The sequence below is a fragment of the Linepithema humile genome, chromosome 4 (genome assembly GCF_040581485.1).
Source record: "Linepithema humile isolate Giens D197 chromosome 4, Lhum_UNIL_v1.0, whole genome shotgun sequence".
In the NCBI taxonomy this organism is placed as follows: domain Eukaryota; kingdom Metazoa; phylum Arthropoda; class Insecta; order Hymenoptera; family Formicidae; genus Linepithema; species Linepithema humile.
In genome coordinates this window covers 17,581,466-17,597,421 of record NC_090131.1, presented here as the reverse complement: position 1 = coordinate 17,597,421, position 15,956 = coordinate 17,581,466, and the positions used below count along the sequence as shown (strand labels likewise).

The 15,956-nt window shown below is 31.8% G+C and overlaps 4 protein-coding genes across 5 annotated transcripts; 1 reads left to right on the top strand and 3 right to left on the bottom strand.

Annotated features, from left to right (window-relative positions):
• Positions 1-1,174: 1,174 nt before the first annotated feature.
• Positions 1,175-6,092, bottom strand: LOC105670219 (uncharacterized). Its single transcript, XM_067352974.1, has 6 exons — positions 5,440-6,092; positions 5,037-5,253; positions 4,481-4,639; positions 2,749-2,912; positions 1,798-1,993; positions 1,175-1,502 (listed from the first exon to the last, which is right to left on the bottom strand). The coding sequence occupies exons 1-4, from the start codon at positions 5,471-5,473 to the stop codon at positions 2,876-2,878; spliced, it is 447 nt and encodes a 148-aa protein (XP_067209075.1). The 5' UTR covers positions 5,474-6,092; the 3' UTR covers positions 1,175-1,502; positions 1,798-1,993; positions 2,749-2,875.
• Positions 6,093-6,239: 147 nt separating this feature from the next.
• Positions 6,240-8,710, bottom strand: Fib (rRNA 2'-O-methyltransferase fibrillarin). The gene is made up of 5 exons (XM_012363613.2): positions 8,554-8,710; positions 7,392-7,693; positions 7,131-7,310; positions 6,583-6,828; positions 6,240-6,498 (listed from the first exon to the last, which is right to left on the bottom strand). Exons 1-5 carry the CDS (start codon positions 8,564-8,566, stop codon positions 6,334-6,336), a joined length of 906 nt encoding a protein of 301 aa, XP_012219036.1. The 5' UTR covers positions 8,567-8,710; the 3' UTR covers positions 6,240-6,333.
• Positions 8,711-9,105: 395 nt separating this feature from the next.
• Positions 9,106-12,888, top strand: Xpd (general transcription and DNA repair factor IIH helicase subunit Xpd). The gene is made up of 13 exons (XM_067352947.1): positions 9,106-9,498; positions 9,570-9,669; positions 9,750-10,004; positions 10,090-10,323; positions 10,420-10,543; positions 10,623-10,719; positions 10,787-10,920; positions 10,994-11,523; positions 11,594-11,769; positions 11,832-12,111; positions 12,195-12,305; positions 12,382-12,480; positions 12,569-12,888. Exons 1-13 carry the CDS (start codon positions 9,494-9,496, stop codon positions 12,701-12,703), a joined length of 2,280 nt encoding a protein of 759 aa, XP_067209048.1. The 5' UTR covers positions 9,106-9,493; the 3' UTR covers positions 12,704-12,888.
• On the bottom strand, positions 12,530-15,769 carry Tbce (Tubulin-binding cofactor E). 2 transcript variants are annotated; one of them, XM_067352950.1, is made up of 8 exons: positions 15,433-15,769; positions 15,124-15,307; positions 14,640-15,029; positions 14,203-14,484; positions 13,971-14,103; positions 13,573-13,861; positions 13,225-13,442; positions 12,530-13,153 (listed from the first exon to the last, which is right to left on the bottom strand). In XM_067352950.1, the coding sequence occupies exons 2-8, from the start codon at positions 15,303-15,305 to the stop codon at positions 13,061-13,063; spliced, it is 1,587 nt and encodes a 528-aa protein (XP_067209051.1). In that variant the 5' UTR covers positions 15,306-15,307; positions 15,433-15,769; the 3' UTR covers positions 12,530-13,060. The 2 variants fall into 2 exon arrangements, with proteins under 2 accessions (XP_067209051.1, XP_067209050.1); XM_067352949.1 differs by having other exon boundaries at positions 15,464-15,767.
• Positions 15,770-15,956: the final 187 nt, after the last annotated feature.

The following is a 15,956-nucleotide window of genomic DNA, read 5'->3' as shown; positions in this document are numbered from 1 at the left end:
AAGTGGTGACTGTTTTCGTGTAATAGCGTGATTAACATTAATTAATTAAGTGGAGCAACTATGGATATCAAAGGAGCAATTAAAGAGCGATTTTAGGTGCATGCTTCAATATAATTACTTTCGTCCCCAACGCCAAATTATTACTGATGCACGATTGAGCAGTGTACATTTGATCGATATATTGACCCTGAACATTTGACATCATAAAAATGTAATTTATTTAACATCAAGTTATTATAATATTTATCTACTCATAAGTAATAAATAAATATATAAAATTTTAATTTCACTTACTTGAAATTGTTTTCTAATTGCCTTACATATTTGGGAAGCACATAAAACTTTATACAATTTGTTAAATGTCTAAATGTAAAAAAAGAACACAACACTTTCATTGAGAGTGTGTATTATTTTTGATAATATATTAGTATAATTGCGGTAATTCGATATAAGATGATATTTTTTAAACCAAAAAAATATTTTATTGAACACTGATTATGTTTTATTCAAATTATTATATTCTTTATTAAATTATTATATGTAGTAAATATTATTACTAAATGTAGTATTAAATATAATGACGAATATAAAAAATATTAAATTCAAAAGTACTTTCCTTTATTTACATATACAGGGTGTCTGGCAATAATCGCCCCACCGGTCATATACAGGTAGAGGAGGTCAAATCGAGTAGAAAAGTTCTTTACCATTTTTTAATTTTCATAATAAGTACTGAGTAATTAACGAAAAAAGATCAGCGAATCCGCGCGAGTAAAGCGCGCGCGGTGAGAAGGACGTCCCACTGCTACGCGATCACTAGGCGCGCGATGAAGCGTTGGGAGGAGCGCTCTACAAATGACAATGGCAACATACGAGCGGCGCGTAACGCTAGATCCTTGTGTCCTAGTGATCGCGTAGCAGTGGGACGTCCTTCTCACCGCGCGCGCTTTACTCGCGCGGATTCGCCGATCTTTTTTCGTTAATTACTCAGTACTTATTATGAAAATTAAAAAATGGTAAAGAACTTTTCTACTCGATTTGACCTCCTCTACCTGTATATGACCGGTGGGGCGATTATTGCCAGACACCCTGTATATTCCTACATATTTCATATACCTATCCGTACATTTTATTTTACTACAGTCATTTATTGTAAAAATAAAACTTTTACAAGTATTTTATAAAAACTTAACACAGTCTTTTTTTATTACTTCAATTTAAACTCAATATCAAACTATTACAAACATATATCAATATATGGGAAACTCTCAAAAATGTTATGTTTTATAGAATTTTATATTGTGGAATAGATTTAAAATATGCGCCATTGTTATATATAAAGTATTATATATAAATATTATTGACTGCATGTTTCCATGCAGTCTTGATAAAGTTCCCAATTATTTCCATTTCCTCCGCAGTCCCCGTATGAGAAGAGTTGACAATCGTGTCATCCTTTTGAAAAACATTATCTCGTGCATATACTGAATCTGGGGGGTTCCCTGCAAGAACCACGGTCATATATAAGGTTACACACTATAAAAGAGATATACATTGTGCACGAACTCAAATCTTAATGCATGCAGTAAACTATAAAAAAATACATATCAATTTATGTACAATAAAATATCTATTCTATCAATCTATCATTGAGGTAAAATTAAACTGACAACTTCAAATTCTTACGATTTATAGCAATTTGATAACTAAATATAAGCATTAAATAATTATTAATAATTTGAGTTCTCTAAATAATATTAAAACTATTATATAGAAGTAAATATAATGAAAAATTACTGTTCGATGTGTTTGATGTGAAAGAAACATGAGACCTCCAATTAGGTACTGAGTAGCTTGTCCAACACAGGTATCCCAAGGTAAACATGTTAAAAACAACAAGTACGAATAACAAATTTCTTTTAAAACTCATCATCTTGTGTGTGGTTTTTCGTTTGAATTTCTAGCAGTTACGATCAATATAATGTCTCCTTTTCTGAAAATTTTATTATCAATAATAACTATACGTATTGATCTGAAATTATATAAATTAATTTTGGTGACATCGCATATAAAAAAAAGATTAATGTTCGAACAAGTAAATTATAAAATCTAATCTCTAATTATGAACATAAATTTATATTATTTGTTTCAATAGATAGCATAATTTAACTATTCTTTACAATATGTTTAAATTGTAAAATTAACATTTTTTATTATTTATCACATGCATGCATATAGCAAAGAAAGGAATATAGCTCTGTAGAGGAAATGTAACTAACATTGTAAAATATTAACGATTATTTCTTCGATACGTTTAATATGCAAAAAGATGCCGCAAAATTGATTGTGCCTATTAGTCTAATTCGTTGGAATGGAATTCGCATGTTTCGCATTATTTGATTTCGTTATGATTAATACATAAACCAATCATAGTGTGAACAATTTTTGCGTTATAATTACGATGCGTGTATGAGTATTTAACACAGCACTTTGTCGAAAGAAATCGTTAATGCATAAGATTTGCATAAAAGAGCAAAATTAAAATTATTCGTACTAAATAACCTTGCTGGATGTAATACATGTTAAAATAAATTCTTTCGATATCATCTGTTTCACTTTTCATAAAAATGCATACAAAGAAAGTTATTGAAAAAATGGCAAAATAAGAATTGTTTAAATAATTTCAACTGTAATTAAATAGTAAAAGTAAATTTAAAGTTGTGATAAAATTTATTGAAGGTCACTTACTAAGGTTTTTTTTTCTTAAAAAGAATAGAGTTCGCTAAATTCCTCGCCTAATTGTACGTGCCTAAGTAAATTGCGAGTTCAGGAGACGTCTGTTACCGTGATCGGTGTGCTCACAACACATCGAGGATCACGATCGATCCTTTGACGATTCCAAAATCCCCTTTCTGTAACAGTATGCAGAGTCTGCGCATTGTCTGCTAATAATGTGATTGGTAAATTGCGAACATTGTCGTTGTAGTATGCGGTAAGACTTCGAAAAGATGCCCATTGAAAATATCGGCGTTCACAATAAGTATTTGCTACGATCATAATCTGAACCATACACTCATTATAAAGTACATGTATTTTATATGAATTTCAATAATATCGCAGTAATATTATACATTTCGTATTATTTTATTTTTGAATAAAATGTTTTGTAAATTCCGAAACAATATCACTTATTTTATTTATATTATTTTATCTTTAAAATTGAACTTTATAGTTTGCTTCCAACCAATTGGGACTATATTTCGCAGAGCTTTAACACCTAATTTCGTTTATAAATTATGAGACGCTCTGCCCAGTTTACGTAGAAAATAGATAATATAAGTAGAAAAATAGGTATCCCGAAAAACATTGATTATTCTTAATTAAAATTACATTTTCTGATGTTATTGAATTATTGTACATGGTATTATATATTTAATATGATAAAATAATCAATATAATAAAGAAAAAATAAAATAAACAATATAATAAAGAAAATTTAAATACAAACAAAAACAATTTTCAGCTTCTGTTACACATATATTTCGACAGATTTAATTTTGTAACCATTAATTCTTATAAAATTAAAGAATTTGTATGTTTATCTGACAATTTCGTACAGTCTTACATTTCCATTTAAAAACAGCGTGAAGTGGTATTTTTCGGCAGAAAGCAAACTTTTCGGCACAAGCGTTATTGAATTCGTTAGCATTCGCATCACAACCACCCACACAAACATTCACTTTTTACCTTGTAATAATATTTCACTTAAAAATGAGTGCAAGGACCTACGTCATAATCTTAATCGCACCACCAAGCTATAAAAACACGTCGAATGTAACACACACGATACAATACGTCAAATTAAGTATAATAAAATCGCAATAAAATAATCATTTATTAATTTTTATAAATAAAAACTCAAAAAATTAAAAATTTAACAATGAAAATAAAAAGAGTAATTGGGAAGCAAATTTTCCAAGAGAACAGATTTTAAAGAAAATAAGTATAAATAGGATCATTTGCTAAATACAGATTGATGACTGTTTTCATGGAATAGTATTATTAATATTAATTAATTAAATAGAGCAATCACGGATATCGAAGAAGTAATTAAAGAGCAATTCTTTGGTGTATATTTCAACATAATTGCTTTTATTCCCAGTGCTCCTTTCTAGTAAATAAAATTTAATTAAGAAAGTTTACAATTACATTCGATTGTCAAAATGCGGCGCTCACATAGCAGTTTTTTAGTCATTTTTTTATAAAATATGTAACTTGTAGAATTTTTGAAGAAAAGTTTCTTTGCACGCAAATAATCGATAAAGAAAATAAGTGTAAATAGGGTTATTTGCTAAGTAAAAATTGGTGACTGTTTTCGTGTAATAGCATTATTAATTAATTAAGTGGAGTAATTACAAATATCGAAGAAGTAATCATTATATTCGTAAAATATAACAAATAGATAGCTTGTCAATTGTACCTTCTTCTTTTTCGTCCTCGAGATGTCGAGATAATTCTACGATTTTCTTGAAGTTGAATGTGAGATTCAAGTTTTGGATCATGCTCGCTCAAAGCTGCTAGAGCCTTGTTGGCTTCCTTGACATTTTGATGTATATATTCGATTATTTCATCTATTTCTCTGTTGATGAACAATCCAAATAATTATGTACAATATCACTTTATATAAATGACAGTTGTGTAATTAGTCCCACATAAATAAACAATATAATAAATAATTAACATATCATAGAACATACACATGTATATACATACATACATACATACATACATGTGTATACTGTATATGTATGCCATAACAAATATATAATATAAATATTTCTTTCCTAAATATCTTTCATTTATTATTAACAACATTTATTATTTTTAACAATAATAAATTCTAATAAAAAAATTTTAGTAAATTTATATTTTAAAATACGCTTGTTTCTCTATTCATAATTTTTTTTAAATAAAATGACAGTAAATTCATAAATAATTTGCGTTTTTATAAGATAAACATGTAATTGATTAGTCACCCAATTGATCCTGAGGTTTGCGTAACATAGGAATAACATAGGCTACTTGCAAGAAGAGGTTCATCTTGAGAGTTATCTTTATCTCTAACTTTCAGTTGTATGGATTCTTCTATGGATGATGATATCGGTAGGATTGGAAATGAAGATGGACTTGATATTTCTTGGATAGATCCTGGAGTTTTCGCAAGACGTTCGACATTAGGTTCTTCGAAAACGTCTGCGCTATCAATGAAATGATTGCGATTAGTCACTTTTATTGAATTAATATTATGAGTGATCACAATAGTCGATCTTTGACGGTTTAATATTTTACTCATCGATTTACGGCGTTCGCTGATTGTAAAACCTGATTGAGGATGAAAAAGGAATGTTCCGGACTGAAAAAAAATATCCTTTAACTTACCGCTCTTAGACGCGTTTAAAGATTTACGCTGCATATTGATTTCAATTATTGATCAAGTTTTGTTCTATTATTTTATTAAAAATATGTTTTTTGTTACAGAAATTTGATATTCTAAATTTATTAAATTGTGTAACGATTGACTCAAGAATAAAAATATGGAATTATTTTATTTGCTTGATTGATTAATCTAAAAAATAAAATAATGATGGACTTGTTAATTTTAATATAAAAAGATTGTAAAGAATTGACAGATCAATAACAGCGGAAAAAAAGTGTAAACCGATATGAACTTTGCAGACTGTTTCTATACATTTAAATTTAGAAATCTTAATAATAAAAATTTAGCTACATAATAGAACAGATCAAATTAATACTAATTGCTATATGTTCTATGTCAAAAAAAAAAATTTTTATTTTTAGATTAATCAGTTGAATAACGTACTTTTTACTTTATAAAAAAAATCTATATACTTTTTACGTAATTTAGTAGATGTAATAAAGATATAATTCAAAAGCAGATGAAAATGAATGTAGAAGTCTTGGTAAAGGTGATTCCAAATGGACGACGAAGTGGTGGTCGAGAAGAACGTGAACAAGGTGGGTTTAAAGGTAGAAAGAACGTAATAATAGAGCTGTATCGTCACAAAGGAGTCTTTGTAGCTAAAGGAAAGGAGTAACTTTAAGTTTAGTAATTACTTGGTCCTAACAATTAACTTGAACTTATTATATATTTATGCACATATATAAATATAAATGTCTAAGTTAAGGTAATTGCTAGGGCTAAATAATTACTTAGGCTATCCATTAGGCTATCTATTTATTACTTGCCCACATTCATTTTTATCTGCTTTTTAGTTACATTGCATTTAAAAAATATATACATATATTAATTTTTTACGCCTTTTTCGGCTTCCTGTAGATGCCAACCACCACGGCGTGATCTCTTTCAAATGGTTCTAGTGTGATTTGTTCCTGTGGTTTCAAATTATCAGCTTTCAACTTTTCTACTTCTGCTGCAAACACTGCCTCAGGCGTCGCAAGTGAGTCTATGCAACTCGCCTAAAATCGACAGATTTCCGTCAGTTTCCACGTTTACATATATTATACCTTGTTATATTATAAAGAATAATTATAAATATCTACCTTAATAGACATAACAAAATGTCCACCATTTTTAAGAAAACATTGCGCATTTAGCGAAACAATTCTAGCTTGATCAGGTTGTGCCACGTCCGAGAATATGGTATCTACCATTCCTACCACCATCCTATATTTATGAGGGTGCCTTGCATCTTCAACTATAGGAATAATATTACTCCTTCTTTTAGCAACATCCATAAGATCTCTGCCTGTTCTGTGAGAAAATTCCACTGCAAACACAATCCCTTCCTGCATAAAAAAATATCAAAATATTTATTTTTAAAAAATTCTAAAGATAATTTAAATGTTTTAATATTATATATATTTATTATAGTATAAAATAATATATAATAGTATAAATTCTGTACGCATTTTTTTTAGAACAAAATTAATGTCAATTCAACTTAAGAAAAACGAGTATATAATTGTTTTAAAATTACTTTACACCAAGATGGTGTAAAGTAAAACTATGAATTTATTTGTGTGTAATGTTTGCACTAATTAACAAACTTCTCACAGATTGTTCATAGATTATTATAAATTTTACTTACTTGACCAACTATATCAGCAACATGAGACACAGTAGTACCGGATGCAGCACCTAGATATAATACTTTGCTACCAGGAGCCATGTAAATTTGATCAACACCTCCAATAATAGCAGCAGCTAACTTAGATCTAAACGGATTCCATATTCTGTATTCAACTTTATTGCCGGAATCATTCTCTTGCTATATAAATGATTGTACATCATTAGTTTAAATATAAAAGGCAAATAAAGGAAAATTATTATAATTTAAGCCACCGCTTACCTCAACACCAATCCTTTTTTCTCCATATACTGATACTCCAGGCACCAAACTTAAAGTTAGTAGTGTATCTGCCTTTCCTTTGGCTACAAACACACCTTCGTGACGATGTGGCACTATTATCGCATTCTTCCCACCTTTAAAACCCCCTCCTCCACGTTCTCCTCTGCCACCACTTCGTCGTTCATTTGGACCTCCACTATTACCAAAACTTGGTCTGCCTCCACCACGGCCACCACCACGTCCACCACCACGTCCACCCCCACGGCCACCTCCACGGCCACCTCCTCTATTGCCTACAAATCCTGAAATTAAAAAAAAAACATCAAAGAAAATGGAAAATAAATAAAATTGGAGTCATATCCATTTGTAGGTATTCTGTTAATTAATGTTGACTTAAAAGCAGTTTTAAAAACATAATTAAATTTATTAAACTTATTAAACTTATTAATCAAATTATTTCAAGACAAAATCCATATTTTTTCATAATTTTATTATTATTAATCTTAAATTTATAATCTTAATTTTATTAATCTTAAATCCAAATTAACAAAAGACATCTTTTGAGATAACACACTGTGTAACAGTTTATGTACATTTTTTTATGAAGGTTTTTAACATGCCGTCAACCGTTATTATTATTTTTTTTCAGTTTAACACTTTATGTGCAAATTATTAAGTTATATCACCATGCTCTTTTGCCGGCAAAATTTGTTGTATGGTACAAACATAATCCATAATCATTTCAAACGTTGCTAAAAGTGGCTTTAAATCTAAATAATAAAAAATGAAGATAATATTGCATTTAAACTGTTTATTAAATTTGAAGATGCATGCTTCATTAAGACGTTCCGTGCTAAACAGTTTTTGCGTAAAACGTATGCACAACAATAAATTCGAAATTGAAAAATGCATTATTATCGAAATAAAAACATTTTACAAAATGCAGTGAAGAACAAAAGAAATAAGTTATAAAATGTTTTACGACAATGTACTTGTTTATACTCTAAATATTAAATGGATCTGAATTGGAAAGTTTAGCGTGAGCTACCGGTGATACACGCGGCACGGAACATATTAAGAAGATTAGTCGTGTTGATTATATAGGCGATCAAAACAAATCAAAATATAACAATCATATTTACTGCGTGACGGAATTTATTACCTGGTCTACCCATAACGAACCGTGTGCACAATTCAACTGCTTTTTATACAATTATTCTTGATTTCATATAAAAACACGTGCACTTACAACACCGGAAGAGCAAAAGAACGTAGGACAACAGAATGGTAGAAATGAATTCCTGTTGCTTCTGGTACTAATAAAAGAGTAGAGGGGGAGACTATTTCAGCGACATCTGGTTTTGCGCTGTTTAGATTTTTCAGATCCAATTAGAACGTGGCGACTGGACAAAACGAAGTAGTAGTACTAGTCAATAATAAGGGCTATTCTACAATGCGTCGCAAATGTCCCGTCGCCAGTAGCGAAGGATGGCAACTACTAATTAAAAAGTGCTATTTCTAGTTATTTCTAGTAAGACGTGGAATTCATGACTAGCGACGAGGCATTTGCGACGAATTATAGAATGACCTTAAGGCAGATACATCTTTCTTTCAGTAGTAACAACTCAATATTAAGTAGACAATTTTTTTTAGTTTCAGCTAGATTCCACTACGAACCGCCACAGTCGCTGCAATTGAGACTTGAAATCATAGAAAATCATAATGCAAGCCGGTAATAAGTCAGACGAACAAATTGTTGATAGCTGTTAGTATATTTTGGTAACGTGGTTGGAAATGTGCATAGTGTACAATTCTTTAGTGGTTAAAATTGTACGCGTTAAAAAGTGAAATTAATTAATAAATTTAAAAAAATAGAATACAGTGTAATTACAGTTTTCTGAAGTGTTTTTGCTGTGAACGCATGATTTTTTCTCTATATGAGATTCTTCGCGCTTTTCCCAATTTTCTTTGATTTGATATTAAAAAACCATGAATGTAACTTGAATTAAAATATAGTCTTTTTGATATTTTTATATATTTTTTTATAAATATAGGACATTACATTCTATCAATATCACACATGTGACAACGCAAATACCAATATGCAGTAAGTATGATCAGTTTATCAAATGAAAAGTTAACACACACTTACATACCTAACATACATACTTTTTACAGAATAACCGTGGATGGATTGGTTGTTTATTTTCCCTATGATTATATTTATCCAGAACAATATGCATACATGCTTGAACTCAAACGTGGCTTGGATGCCAAGGTATCTTCTTTGTTTCTTTTCTGTATTGTCAGTATTGTTATTCTAAATATTAAGTATTTTAACTAAATTATATACTTTAGGGACATTGCCTATTGGAGATGCCTTCGGGTACTGGCAAGACAATAACTCTATTATCACTAATAGTAGCATACATGTTAGAACATCCATTGGATGTTACAAAATTAATTTACTGTTCTCGAACAGTACCAGAGATAGAGAAGGTAATAGAGGAGTTAAAGAAGCTTATGGATTATTATGAGAAAGAAACCAAAAGCAAACCAAAAATTGTTGGTTTAGTTCTTAGCTCACGTAAGAATATGTGTATTCATCCTGAGGTAATTAAAATGCTATACTTATATATATTTTTATCAAAATAATTGCTGTAATCAAGTATCAAAATTATTTATATTTTATATCTAGGTCAGTAGAGAACGAGAAGGTAAAATTGTGGATGGCCGTTGTCATTCTCTAACTGCATCATATGTACGAGAAAGACACAATTACGATGAGTCGACGCCAATTTGTAATTTTTATGAAGGCTTTGATATGGAAGGAAAAGAACAAATTATACCTCCTGGTATTTATTCCATCGACGATTTGAAAGACTATGGAAGAGATCGCAATTGGTGCCCATATTTTCTAGCAAGATTCACAGTAAGAAATCATAAAACTTTATTATATGATTTAAATAATAACATGATTTGTGGATGAATAAATGTAAAACTGACTGTCAATGCTTGACAATTCCAGATCTTACACGCACAAATTGTAGTATACAGTTACCATTATTTATTGGATCCGAAGATCGCAGAAACTGTGTCCAAAGAACTGAGCAAGAGTTCAGTAGTTATTTTTGATGAGGCCCATAATATTGGTAAAAAAACTAAAATTGCCTTTCTATTGGAACTCGGTAGTTTGTAATACGAGTACAAAAATGTGTTTATAAATTATAGATAACGTTTGCATCGACTCCATGAGCGTAAAAATAAACAGGAGATTAATGGAGAAAAGTTCGGCCAACATACAACTCTTAGAAAAAACTGTAGCCGAGTAAGTGTTTCAGTACTCTTGTGTGTTAAAATTGAAATATAGAATATTGTCAGTGTTTTTGATTTAGCATGAAGGAAGTTGATGTGAATAAGCTGAAGGATGAATACGACAGATTGGTCGAGGGATTGAAAGATGCTCAAATGCAGAGGGAAACCGACGTTATCTTGGCCAATCCAATTTTACCAAATGAAATACTTGAAGGTAAATAAGTCTCTCTTGGTTGACAATCTGCATGTGTAAAATTCTGCAATCTAATATTAAATTCTCTTTGCAGAAGTCGTTCCAGGTAATATAAGAAACGCCGAACATTTTGTCAGTTTCCTGAAACGATTTGTCGAGTACTTGAAAACTCGCTTGCGCGTTCAACACGTCGTGCAAGAATCACCTGCAGCGTTTCTGAGAGACATTCAAACGAAGGTCGCTATCGAACGAAAACCATTGCGGTTTTGCGCTCAAAGATTAGCATCTCTCCTTCGCACCATGGAAATAACAGATTTAACGGATTTCTCTCCGGTGGTTCTGGTGACGCATCTCGCGACATTGGTCTCCACGTATACACACGGTTTCACAATTATAGTCGAGCCGTTCGACGACAAAACGCCAACAGTCTTGAATCCAATCTTGCATTTTAGCTGTTTAGATTCTTCTATCGCTATCAAGCCTATATTCGACAGATTCCAATCGGTGATAATCACTTCCGGCACTCTGTCGCCATTGGATATGTATCCCAAAATTCTAAACTTCCATCCAGTTATAATGTCGTCCTTCACAATGACATTGGCCAGACCGTGCCTTCTTCCTATGGTGAGTTAAAAGAGAGACGCGTAATAATTCAGATACTTTACCAATATTTTTTTTTTTGCGTTTCCATCAGATCGTTGCGAAAGGTAACGATCAAGTGGCCATTTCATCGAAGTATGAGACGCGAGAGGATGTGGCTGTCATAAGAAATTACGGTCAGTTATTGGTGGAATTTGCTGCGACGGTGCCCGACGGTTTAGTCTGTTTCTTCACATCGTATTTGTACATGGAATCTGTAGTTGCTGCTTGGTACGTATACATTACACCGAACTTTTATAATGACAATTATCTATCCTCGTTTAACGTTGCAGGTATGATCAAGGGGTTGTGGATCAGCTTCAAAGGCACAAGCTGCTGTTTATCGAAACTCAAGATTCGGCAGAGACCAGTTTGGCTCTGATCAATTTTATAAAGGCCTGCGAGAACGGCAGAGGTGCCGTTCTGCTCTCGGTAGCTCGTGGAAAGGTGTCCGAGGGCGTTGACTTCGATCATCACTTGGGCAGAGCTGTACTCATGTTCGGCATACCTTACGTGTACACGCAATCGCGGATCTTGAAGGCACGTTTAGAATATCTGAGAGATCAGTTTCAGGTGAGCGCGATGTAAATAATTCAAACTAATGTTATTTATGTTTGCACATGCTTGAATAAATTATTGTTCCGATATTCTCGAAGATTCGGGAGAACGATTTCTTAACTTTCGATGCCATGAGACACGCCGCTCAGTGCGTAGGACGCGCGATCAGAGGCAAGACGGATTACGGTATCATGGTGTTCGCAGATAAGGTAACTCTTTTGAAAATAATCCATCCGTGTTTCTAGAAATGTGTGTTTTTCTAACAAACGATGTTCATCACTGCAGAGATTCTCGAGAACGGACAAACGGAGCAAATTACCAAAATGGATACAGGAACACTTGAATGACAGCTTGTGCAACTTGTCCACCGAGGAAGCTATACAGGTAATTTTTTGCTTTGTAACAGGTGTGATTAGTGATTACAATTTTCTAGTTCATGCGGTCATAAATGTTTATTTACAATTCTTTTCAGATCAGTAAAAGATGGTTACGACAAATGGCACAGCCATTTACGCGTGAGAATCAGCTTGGATTGTCGTTGCTAACGCGGGAACAACTTGAAAAAGAAGAGGCTGCCAAGATCGAAAAGAAGGCGCAGCAAAATTGATTGCGCGATATAAACACTAGGCCGAATAATCCACTTTTACTTACTTTTACTTCACAGGCAAGATGACTACAGAAAATATATATCATGTTGTTTGTTGTACAAACGCCTATTTGTAATTTGTACTTTTGCAATTGCAACTGTATCATAAGGAATGTAAAATATATAACAAATACTTTTTACAATAACGGCAAGCACCTTTCTCATTTGGCTTACCTCGACGATTGCCACAATTTGTTAGCAAGATTAACTCATTAAGGAGATGCTATGCAATTAAAAAAAGTTTAATAACAAAATATCATGGAGCAGACTTTAACAGCGTAGAAAATACAGTCGTATCTATAAATAATTAATTTGATATCACCATCTCACGAGAACTTGATCACCGTCTTGTATTGAATAATAACTAAGCTCTTGCAGCGGTTTGTCCAACGAAATTTCATCGTTCGATAACTGCAATGTTACAACGCAAAATTTATATTTAATAAATTGTTTTTTTGCGCCATCTAAAATTAAAAACTTACATTCCGCGGAATAAACGAAAGAGCAGGTATTTTTCCACCGGTCTTGAAAAGTCTCTGAGCAAGTCCTATCATTTTTTGGACCTCCATGTCTTTAAGTAACTTCCTTTTAACCCCTCGAGGCTGACGCGGATCATCCGGACATACAAATTCCACCGTAATCACGTTGGAAATCATTTCTACTTTTGGTTTAGCCGAGGGAATACCTGCAGTTCCATATTCTGAAAGTATAAAGCAATTTCTTTTATTTCGCACGAAATAGCAATCAAATTCTGTTTCGTAAAAACTCTAATTTAATTTTGCAAAAAAGATATTTATCTGCAATGCGAAAAATATAAAGTTTGTACATACTGTCGACTAGGATGGAATATCGTGGATGTTCATTCGTAAATAACGTTCTTCTCTCTGAATTACTTTCAGTTTCTAGCCATTTTGGTAAATACAATTTTAAATAATCATATTCAGCACCTCTCCTTTCGTCGTGAGGTATCTCTGTGCTATTTAAAATCTTTAATTTCGCTATTCTTGCGATTATCAATTGTCGAGCAGTCTCTGCAGTCTCATTCTTCAAAATGGGATTTTCTCTGAATTTTAAGTCTTCTAAATTCGATAGTTTATCCAGTTCGCTAATTGATTGCCACTAAAATTGTATCAAATAATTATTAGAAATTTTTTTAGAGATGTAAAAACATCTTAATTGTACCATATTTTGCTGATATAGTAGCATTTATAAATAACATTTACATTACCTCTGATATGTGGTTTTCCGAGATGTGCAGTTGACGTAAAGTAGGAAAAAGTGCAGTCTTCTTGTCAATTACGGTCGAAGATGGAAATCTAATTCTGTCTATTTTATTTGAATTCAAATTAAGATATTCTAAGCTGCAAAAATATATATCAATATTATATAAAATAAAAATTGTTGCACATTTTAAAATATATTATATAATTAATATATATATTAAATAATTTATAACTTACCATGGAAGAGAACCTAATTTAAGTATTTCATCCCAACTTGATATTAAATTTCCTTCGAGTATTAGTGTAACCATTTTCATTAAATTGCTATTTGCCGGTAGGTAGTCTATAGTTGTAACAATATTAAAAGAGACTGATAGTTCTTCAACCGATGAAAACATAAATATACATTGCTGAATATCAGACCAGTAATAATTCATCCTAGCTATGGTTAAGTGCTTAACTGTCGGAAATGAGTCTTTCAATGCTGCCACATCTTCTTCAATGGGCAAATGATTCTCACTGTACAGATATAAATATACGAGTAATTCTTTAGATTATAACTTGTAATGCATAATTATTAGTAATATTAAGATTTTTAACTTTGCTTAATCTTGTGTAATATTTTGAAACATTTAAAAGATGCAGTCAAAATGGAAAAGCTTGCTACAACTCACCTAACATTAAGGCGTACAAGAGAATGAAGCTGAGAACATATATCCACTATAATTTTCCATGAATTCATTAAATTTCTAGATATATCTAATTCTTCCAAATTTGGGCACAATTCTTTCAATTCTCCTGGTTTGCCTGCATTGCTTACACACTGTTCTCTCAGCCATACTATCTTCAACTGATCAAATTTACTTTGCTTCTTATTTACTTTGGAGAAACCAACAAGCTCTAAAAATGGTGCGTTAATTTCCTTTTTTAAACTTGTCACCTCATCCCTGTCTATGCCTGCTAATTCATCATCAACCAGCCCATAGCGCATTTTGATGGCTTGTGGGCAAGATATCCCAAACTTGGCTTTGCCTGGTCGTATAAAAGAACCTGATGTGGAATGTCTGTCAAAAATTACATACAAGATTAGCATATACAAAGTACAAATCATATTGTTATCATCATTATCGTTGCTATTTATTATTCTATATGTTTTACCTTGCTTGAAAATATTCTACTCCTTCATATGTGCCATTATGTTTGCCACGAGTTGAATCGTCCCAATCGATGCCCAGCCACTCTCCCTTCGTGTTTCCAACGGGTCCAACGTATTTCAATGTACCCCGGTATCCATCACACTCGATACGGCTTGCAATTTCATATTTTTTATCTTCTACCATACCTAAAAAAAGATCACAATGACAGTTGTTATCCACTCACAGTAGAAAATATGAAAAGATAGTGTTCTTTAATCAAAATACGATTACAACTCAATTTTAATAAATAAATTATTAGATAATATTGTACCAGGTATAAAAATTTTATTATAAAAATGTACCTATCAAGATACACTTGCTTCAGATTGCGGCTGATAGTATAACCTCAAATCCACCAATGTACATTGAAAATAAGGAAAAAATAAAATCGCAATACCGCCGACCACGAGAAATGCGTAAACGTCAGAGAGTATCGCGGGAAGCAGTAGCAACGAAAATTACGAAAAACCGCTCGCAAATGATAGTGTCAGAACGAAACGTCATATACGGCAATTTGCTGTCTCTCTATTTTGCAGTCTGAGAGCTTTGCAGCTGAAGATATTCCCATTTAGTCATCCACACATACACACATATCACTTGCAGCTGCTCGCATACATAAAGAGCCTTAGTCACATATACACACATATCATAAGTACGATGATTTTGCGATATTTATACAATTTTAATTGAATTTGAAAACTTATATCTCAATATTTTTAATTACAAAAAAGAAATAAGGAGAAATACATTTTTATGTTACAAAAATATATACACAATATCTGAACAATCATTAAA

What these genes read in the sequence shown, in the direction of transcription:
- LOC105670219 (XM_067352974.1), bottom strand. Translation starts at nt 5,473, where the DNA reads ATGCAGCGTAAATCTTTAAACGCGTCTAAGAGCG. An exon ending in TTTAAACGCGTCTAAGAGCG is followed by an intron (nt 5,254 to 5,439) that starts GTAAGTTAAAGG and finishes TTGATAGCGCAG; the next exon opens with ACGTTTTCGAAGAACCTAAT. An exon ending in CGAGGACGAAAAAGAAGAAG is followed by an intron (nt 2,913 to 4,480) that starts GTACAATTGACA and finishes ATACTGTTACAG; the next exon opens with AAAGGGGATTTTGGAATCGT.
- Fib (XM_012363613.2), bottom strand. An exon ending in AAAAAAGGATTGGTGTTGAG is followed by an intron (nt 7,311 to 7,391) that starts GTAAGCGGTGGC and finishes TCATTTATATAG; the next exon opens with CAAGAGAATGATTCCGGCAA. An exon ending in ATTTTGTTATGTCTATTAAG is followed by an intron (nt 6,499 to 6,582) that starts GTAGATATTTAT and finishes TGTCGATTTTAG; the next exon opens with GCGAGTTGCATAGACTCACT.
- Xpd (XM_067352947.1), top strand. An exon ending in ATTTTCTAGCAAGATTCACA is followed by an intron (nt 10,324 to 10,419) that starts GTAAGAAATCAT and finishes TGACAATTCCAG; the next exon opens with ATCTTACACGCACAAATTGT. An exon ending in TGATGAGGCCCATAATATTG is followed by an intron (nt 10,544 to 10,622) that starts GTAAAAAAACTA and finishes TATAAATTATAG; the next exon opens with ATAACGTTTGCATCGACTCC.
- Tbce (XM_067352950.1), bottom strand. Translation starts at nt 15,305, where the DNA reads ATGGTAGAAGATAAAAAATATGAAATTGCAAGCCGTATCGAGTGTGAT. An exon ending in CGGAAAACCACATATCAGAG is followed by an intron (nt 13,862 to 13,970) that starts GTAATGTAAATG and finishes ATACAATTTTAG; the next exon opens with TGGCAATCAATTAGCGAACT. An exon ending in ATATTCCATCCTAGTCGACA is followed by an intron (nt 13,443 to 13,572) that starts GTATGTACAAAC and finishes TTATACTTTCAG; the next exon opens with AATATGGAACTGCAGGTATT.